At 39.5% G+C, this 8,791-nt stretch overlaps 2 protein-coding genes across 2 annotated transcripts; both read right to left on the bottom strand.

Moving 5' to 3' along the window:
* Window positions 1–577: 577 nt before the first annotated feature.
* LOC143585633 (scarecrow-like protein 4) lies at window positions 578–2,268 on the bottom strand. The gene has a single exon (XM_077067389.1). It carries the CDS (start codon window positions 2,256–2,258, stop codon window positions 783–785), a length of 1,476 nt encoding a protein of 491 aa, XP_076923504.1. The 5' UTR covers window positions 2,259–2,268; the 3' UTR covers window positions 578–782.
* An 847-nt stretch (window positions 2,269–3,115) lies between these two features.
* On the bottom strand, window positions 3,116–8,591 carry LOC143585632 (ethylene-insensitive protein 2.2-like). The gene is made up of 8 exons (XM_077067388.1): window positions 8,444–8,591; window positions 7,439–7,869; window positions 7,106–7,192; window positions 6,906–7,016; window positions 6,599–6,811; window positions 6,289–6,474; window positions 3,886–6,186; window positions 3,116–3,799 (listed from the first exon to the last, which is right to left on the bottom strand). Exons 2-8 carry the CDS (start codon window positions 7,685–7,687, stop codon window positions 3,461–3,463), a joined length of 3,486 nt encoding a protein of 1,161 aa, XP_076923503.1. The 5' UTR covers window positions 7,688–7,869; window positions 8,444–8,591; the 3' UTR covers window positions 3,116–3,460.
* Between the last annotated feature and the right edge of the window lie 200 nt (window positions 8,592–8,791).

Genomic DNA, 8,791 nt, shown 5'->3' with positions numbered 1-8,791 from the left:
CTTTTTTTGTAATTGAACTTAAAAGTCGTTACCAATTGTTTATAAAAAACTGGTTACCATGTTGCAGATTGTCACCCTACAACATCGCGCACGTTTCCTCTTGGTATATAGGAATGCGTGTGTGCGCTAACCATTTTGACACGTTACCAAGTTAATTTTGTCAACGCCAAAATAAAAACACTGTCAACTATACGGTTTTTGAATAAAAAAAGTCAACTGAAGTAGAATTAAAAGGTCAAAAACATCAGTTTGCTTTTCAATTGGTTAAAGGGGCAATATAAGGTTAATAGTGTTGTAAAAGCATACAACGCATTCACATACCACGGATTACATAGTGAAGCAAGAAACAAACCCAAAAGGTACCAATTAGCACGTCAAAATGCAACCATGCATATACTTACTATTCCCTATGACCTCGGTATCTCACGCATTCATGTTACTGAATTAATGCAATCATCAGATTCCCGTGTTGATATTCCCGTCCACCAGACGGGTAAATTACTAGTTTAATATGTATAGCACTTTAGCTTGTGGCATTAATGTAGACGTCACATTCCCGCGTTGACATTCCGGTAAAATACTAGTTCATTTGACTAAAGCAAAAGCTTCAAAAACACCAATAATTTAATGGCTTCTGAACTTGGACCAGGCTTCATCATCATCCTATACTAAAACAAACCAAAAGCTTCAAAAAACACCAATTTAATGGCAATGGCGGATCTAATTGTCTAACCTGTACTCATTACACCATTACCAAATAAACAAAAACATTATAACAATAATTAACGCCACGAAGAAACGGTGAGAATCGGAACATCATTCCAAGCTAGAGTAAGAAATCCAGGATCATAATCAATCAAAGCATACATCTCACTGTAATTGTAACTCCATAGCAGAATCTTGGCTTGACTTATCGCGTAATTGCTGAGCTTCACCTTCTCGAATCCGGAACTCTCCATCATCACCAGCCATTGCTGTTTATCCTCCATCCGCTCACGTTTGCTTGATTCATGTTCGTGACCTACCGCAGCTGCAATTCGTCGGCCGAACAATGATCTCTCCACCTGCAATCTCTCCACCGAGTCTCGGCTCATGTTCGGTTCGAGTGACTCGAACAGAGCAGAGTAAAAGGTTAACGCGTTGGCGAACCGGTCATGGAATCCAACTCGATTCAAACTGGCTTCGTATTCACCTAACGTGACGATACTCGGATTCAGGGATTTCGCCAGCTTCAACGCTTTAACCACACCACCGCCGGATTCATCGAGCAGGTTATACAACTGGAGCATGAAATTAACGGCTAGAAACTCGTTCTCCTTGATCCGGAAGCTCGACACGGTTAGGTTTTCAATCGGAGTTAAAACCGGTTGGAATTCGAAATTGAGATCTAGAACCTTGGCGAACTCCTGGAGGCGGGTAGCGGTTGCGAGAAGCTCAGGACCAGGCGTGTCTCCAAGGACTAAAGCTGGAATGCCGGAGATCCGGATGCTAGTAGGTTTACCAGCGGGTCGGGTCGCTAGGGCTTGAAGAAGCGACGCCCATTGAACTCCTTGGACTATCCCGAAGTCGACTATATGGATATTATCCGCCTTTTCTGCTGCTCCGAGTATTGCCTGATTAGCGGTTAAGTGAGCGAACTTCAAGTACGGACAAGCGTCGTTGAGAGCTTTGTAAGTGAGGGTGAACTCGGCTGGTGACGTCACATCGGTAACTGCTTTAGGCGTCTTCGTGACGCGGCTGTGTAAAGCTCCGGCGAAGTAGAACGCGACTCTCTCCGTCGGATCTCCCTGCTCCGAGTCTCGAAGAAGCCGAATCAGCGGTTTTAAGGTCTTTTCCGGTTCAGTATCGGCGATTCGAGCGTAGTCAGCTAGGGTTTTCAGCAACGGCGGCGGCGGCGGAATATCCTGCGGCGGCGGGGCCCAAGGAGTTTTGAGATCGGAAAAAGGATCTGCGGCGTAGAGATTGAAATCTGAGGTCGGCTGTATCAAACTCTCCATCCACTCGTCGGTATCAAACTCAGCAAACCTAAACCCTTGCTGGTGTTCCAGATTCGGGAACTGAAATCCGGCTGCGTCTTCAAACGGATCCGAAAAGGGGTGGCCGGTGGAGGACCAAAAGGGGTTATTCATTGAGACTAAAGGTTGCTGCTGCTGGTTCTGAGTCTGATGAAGTTGTTGTTCTTCTTGTTGTTGCTTTTGTTGGATAACTTGCTGGGCTATGGCCATTAAGTTGCCGCTGTCGGTGCACATATACGCCATTATCCGGCGACGGCAGTAGATAATAGTGACGGATGCCAACTATATATCAACAACGGCACCTTGGTTTTGAGAGTCAAGGGGGGAAGCTGGAAAGAAAAATAATATTTACATGTCATCATGAGAATGCTTAAAAGAAAAATATATTAGATGGTTTATAAGTTTAAATAATATTTTTAATGGAATATTAATACGAAAACTTAATGAATTCTCGCACAATTTTTTTATAATCACGAAAAAGATGTACTATTGATTTTATAAATTGTAATTATATTTTTCTTATTAAATATCGAATCATAACAAAATATGGTATGATGTTTCGTTATGAATAACATAAAAAAAATATATTATATATAACATTAGCATGAATAAAATACGTTTCTGTATTACGATTTTAAAATATACCGATGATAACCCTATTCCTATGGACTTATGAAAGTTGAATGAGTATATGAGAATAAAATTGTTATTCATTTGTATTTTTCATCTAAGACATGTAAATATTATTAATTGAATTTTACCACATTCATCTTCTACACTTAAAAGTGTATATAAATTGATTTAATAATAAATTTTAGATTTAATTTTATTAAATATATTAATATTTTAATTATACTGACATAAATACTCACATATTTTTTATCTCTTTAATTTAGATAATTAATTATTTAATGTTGGTGATTCTAACAAGTGTAACCACCTGTGTATTGTTTTTTTCTTTTCTATTTTAACTGTTATGTGTTTTCTTTTAATTTCTTTTTTATTTTAATAAATTTTATAAAATAAGCAACTACATTGAGTAAAATTTTGTTTTCTCGAACTCTTTCCCAAACCAATTAACGGGTATTCGCACCTTTAGACACGCATACTGAAAGTTATTAATAAAAGCGATACCAAAGTACTCGATTCAGTTTACATACGTATGCAAGTGCGAAAAAAAAAACAAACTAAACAGCCCTTGTCTCGTCTCGATCAGCAGACCATCTCGTCACCAGCATAAAAATATTTACACAACACGACGACGTTATATTGATCAGATCTACCAAAAAAAAGTTCCATTATTCTAATCCAAACGCTTCCTTTTCTTCCAACCCGATAACCAAACCGACATCCACGTCATCATCATTTCGAACCCGAAGCTAAAAAAGAGTAAAAGATCTTGTTTATGAAAATCAAATAACCCAACGAAATCCAGGGGCCAGGACTTATGGGCTTCGGCTAAGCCCGTCAGGACTCACGGCTACCAACCTGCGTTTGTACCTTTTAAGAACCGACGCGAGGTTTTCTTTCCCTTTAGGGAACGCCACATCACCCGCTGCAGTACCGGGCCGACCTTTTCGGCCCGAGATCGCGCTCTCAACATCTGTCACCATGTCCAAAATATTAGCAGCAGTGGTGCATTTCCCTCTTGGTTTCGCAAGAGCTGGAAAACTGGCGGCGGGTTTGGGTAGTGATGACCCGTGTTGGTACGAGTCCGGAAGCTGAAGGCAGAAACACGGGCTTGTCGCCACACGATGTTTACCAAACGCCGGCTCGATTATTCCCTAAACAGATGAAAAACAAATAGTAAAAGTTAAAAAAACAAACGAAAATACTAAACGGGCTGCTTTCATTTGGGCCGATAGATTACCTGAAGACGGTTAAGAACATAAGTGTACTTTCCCCAAAGCTCGGGCCGGCTTTCCATAACTGAAAGCTCAAGAATCCTACGTATACACCAAACACCAAAGCTTTTAATCAACTCGATTTTCCAAACACAGTCTTCACCGCAATTTGGGACCGATGTTACAAGATAATTATTATACTCGACTTCATCGACTTTTGTTCCACCAACACGGGTTACTCGATTCACCTCAATTTCATAAAGGAATCTTTCCCGAGCCGCCACCCGGTCCACAAGATCCTCATCAACCCCTCCGTTTTGCTTAAACAACCATTCAGACCCTTCAAGTTTCAAAAGCATGACAATACAAAGCCTAAGCAACTTCAAAATATTCGCTTCAGAATCCACACTAGTCGTTTCTTGAGTGTTCAAATCGGGCCCGGGTTTTACCTTTTCGGCTACACCAAAATGTTCACACGGTTGTTTGGACCACATGGACCACGGGTCAGACGCTAACCAAGGTTTGTAACTTGTGACAGGCTGGTAAGAAGCTGCGTCCCGTGATAGATTCGAATACGATAATCCACCGTACCCGTAAACTGTACCCGATAACGGGCCCGGATAAACCGGCTGCCCGAGTGCTACATACTGTTCGGGTAAAATCTTGGAGCCCCGACTCGGAAGTAGCCCGGATATATTAGGCATGCTGTAATACTTCTTCTCGTGCACGTCTTCGATCGGGCCCGCAGGCTGATGATTGTAATATGTTTGTTCCGGTTGCATCAAGCTAGTTCTAGACACAACTGGATCCGGAAAACCTGGTGGCTTAACGGGTCGTAACCCGTTTTGTTGGGTTTTCGTCACGGAAACCAATGATTTGTATTTAGGAGTTACCGCTTCGATTTGATTTTGACAGTAATCGTACTTTTGTTTGGTTTGATTAATAACCGACTTAATTTGATACCCGTGAACCGTAGCCGGCTGGTCAACGTACGGGCCAGAAGCTTGCGGTATGCGTAAGCTATGGTAACGTTTCTCGGGACCTGTCACGTTTAGGGTCGGGTTTCGCGCGTATGCATCTAACAACTGCTGATAGGTCATCAAAGTTGACCCCCGTCCACCGTAAAACTGTTCTTTTTCCAGGCTTGTCGTTTTTGATATACCCGGGCCCGCCTTTAAGTTCACTTTAGAATCAATCCCAAGCAACTTATCGAGTTTGTTAGTTTTTGCATCTTGTGTCATTTCCCCGTGAAAATCAAATAGAAGCTTCCAGAATTCGTCTAGTGTTGTAGTTAACTGTCGTCTGGCGGCCCGACCCAACCCACCTAGCTTTGAAAGACTCCCAGGACCGATGATGTCGTCAGTTTTCCCGCCAAGGCTCCTGAAAGAACCCGGCCCGTTAGTGGGAGACTTAACCGCTCCCGATACTGTTTTTGATGGTTCTTCGGGCTCCCATTCAGGCTCTTTTACAATACGAATGTTTCCGTCAATTCTCAGTGTCTTTTCAACCAAATCATCATCTTTTTTCAAAGTATTAACGACCGGGCTCGAGACGTTTTCCACTATAATCGGTGATTCATCAGGCTGTGAATCCGTTATATCAGAAGAAACTTCTTCGATGGTGGTCAACCGAGGCCCGTAATCATAGTCTAAAAGTTCATCGGGCAAATTGAAATCACGGGCCAAATTAGAATTAGAATCATACTCGCGGTTTTCTACTTTTTCTTCAATAAACGATGACTCGGGGATGGTTTCGGTTTCGTGAGCATTATTCCACTTTTGAACATCGGGTCGGGAACATTTTAAAGGTGTTACAACTAGCCAAAGCACGAGTGACACGGAAACAACCGCGGTCACGAGAACGAAGACATACGGGACCCACATTGTCCACCTCAGATTACTCACCCAATCACTGCTTCCAAACACCATCTCAACCACAAACACAACCACCAAACCGAGCATCCCGATATAAGTAACCCAACTTAAAAACTCAACAAGCCGAGACATTTTATTCACACCCATTATTGATCGTGACGAAGCAACACGAAAAAGTGGAACCACCGACGATGGGAGCAAAACCGCCACAATAATTTGAGCAAACAACATAAGTTGATACGCGCCTTCGGCTCCCAAATGCCACGTGAACAAAAGTGCGGGAATTAAGGATACTAAACGGATTGTTGAGTGATGACACCAACCGGGAATGTCAAGTTTGAAAAAATTAAGGAGAACCGATTGACTGCTGAATTTCCATGTCAGCGATGTTGTATGATATGAAAGAACCAGAACAAGAACTACCGCGAAAGGTGCCATTAGGCTCCTAAATACCTGGAACCGATTTTAAAACTAATTATTAAAAAAAATGTCCATGGTTAATTATTTTATACCAAAGAAACTGATAATAAAAAAAATGGTTTTTAGCACGGTAACCTGGTCCGTTAAAGATAACGCGTCATCAAAAGTAAGCAAACCAAGGCCCGTGCTATAGAACACATTTGCAGCCGAGTTCATGAGAATGTAATTTATTGCAAAAATGCCAGTGAAAATACAAGAAATGGCAAAAAGATGGCCTTGACATAAAGCTTCCTTTGAAACTTGTTTCGGTCCCTGATTTTGCTGCAAAGATATAAACAGTTATGCAGTTACACTTATGTATCACAGTTAAAGCAATATATGTACAGTTATACAAAAGTTTATGCGCTTCTTGCAATTCTCAACTTAAAATTTATATTAAACATACCTGCACTATAGATGAATGTAGATAAAAGTTATGAGGCATAATACTTGCACCGAGAAGGCTCATTAAAGCAAACGTGCTTTCACCGTTAAAACTGGGAAGAATCCCACCCATTGACAGTGGTGTATCGTGTTGACTTGTAACAACCCCAAAGAAATATGAAAACAAAGCAACGATTGCCAACCACATGCATATGAACTTAGCTTTCCCATTTTCCTAAAGCATGTGTCGTTGTAGTAAACATTAATGAAAAAATACGAAAACCGATTTATACATGATTGAGAATGATACGATAGGAGATTGAGCTTACCAAGTAACTTGAAACAATCGGAAATAAAAGCGCGTCGATGGAAGTTAAAAGGACACAAGTGAAGAGACCGATTCCAAATGTAAGATTTAGCGCGTGTGCGGTTCCCAAAATCTTGCAATTACAAAATAGACATTTTGTTTATAAACTGGCATGACGATTGTAAAGTTTATAAGAGGTAACAAAAAGGATATAGAAATTACCATTGAAAGGTCTAAAGCGATAATAGATACTTCGGCTTGAATTCCCAAGAATATACATGTGATCATATCATACTCCTCACTGCAAATCTACATCATTATATAGAAAAATAAAAAAATAAAAAACCATTTGGTTAAATTAACAAACTAAAACAACATATACAAAGAATAGTTAATAAAGAAAATAATCCACATTTCCACTTATGATTATTTGAATATTCAAGAAAGGTCGTTTCTACACACTTTTGTTTCATACACGAAAACTATACATGTGAGGGTAAACCCGTAACACCCCCCCCCCCCCAAAACCCGATTATAAACACTAAAAAAACATACCTGCGCAAGATTTCTGCTGGTGACAGCAGCAACAGAAGCAGCAAGGTATTGACAAAGAACAGCAGCCAAACTAAAAACAATCATAACTACAATAAGATCGTACCCAAAACGGGCCCCACCGTCGACGGCTGCAGCCCATTTTCCTGGATCGACATATGTAACCGCAATAAAAATAGCTGGTAGAAAAGCTGGAAGAAGCCGAGGTATCATGTTAGGCTGTGTTTTCATGGTCATATCGTTTGTCTCCATTTTAAAAGTAACTGTTATAACTAACTAGTGAAACAAAATTGCAGTCATGTGATGGCCAGTCAACTGTTAAATTAATCTTCAAAGCAATGTTACGGATGATATTTTCTCTAGCGGGTTCAATCACACGATAGTTGTTGGCATATCAAGATTTTGACACTCGCTTTCGTCACGATCATAACCACCTTCATATCAATCTTTAAAGATTAATAAATATCCAAATTCGAATGAACAACATAAACCCCTGATTCAAAAGACCAAAAAGATATCATTTTTTACAAAATAATACATTTTAATACATAATTAGTGTCATTTATTTACAAAAAATTACTTTATAGTTCATACCAAAACAATAGTTGCCATTCTTATCTAAAGAAAAAATAAAAAGTCAACTGGTCAACTGTAGCTAAAAATGTGTAAAATTGACCAAAAAATTGTGTTTTGGATTTGGAAAGGATGAAATGAAACAAACATGATATCAGTATTTAAACCAATAACAAATCAGTAAAACTTAACAAGCTAACAAGCAACTCAGAGCTTCATAGTTACAATAAACCCCAAATTCAAGATAGACAGTCAAATTATGAAATTAAACACTACAAAGCTAAAGAATTAAGATCTAAATAAGTTCTTACAAACCCAGAAAGATATGTGCATACAAGCAAAAACCCATGTACAAAATCAAGAAAAAAGTCAAACTTTGACTGTTATTAACATTGATCTTGATCAAAATATGAGAAGGTGTGACAAAGGTGATACCTTTACTGCTGATTGTTGTTCTTCTAGTTGTGGGTTGTGATTGAAAGCTCAATAATATGTCATCTTGTGAAGGATTAGATGAGATGTGGTCTAATCAAGACTGTAGATGTGACTGAGAGAGAAAATAGATACAATATGTGTATCTAAATGTACGAATGGATCATACTAAAATAAATAAATAAATAAATGGTCCAATAATTGTAGCAGTGGAATGGTGGATGAGACATGTGTCATGTAAAAAAACAAACTTTTTATTTCAATTTAAAAAGACTCAATCAGAGATCGACACCTCAGTTCATTCAGAACTGCATAACACAAAAAACATGACATTAAGCAACATTTTATATG

Source organism: Bidens hawaiensis, unplaced genomic scaffold (assembly GCF_021521415.1).
Source record: "Bidens hawaiensis isolate Kalapana, Puna unplaced genomic scaffold, B.hawaiensis_p1.1 tig00033921_1, whole genome shotgun sequence".
NCBI classification, from domain to species: Eukaryota; Viridiplantae; Streptophyta; class Magnoliopsida; order Asterales; family Asteraceae; genus Bidens; species Bidens hawaiensis.
This window is presented reverse-complemented; position numbering and strand designations above follow the sequence as displayed.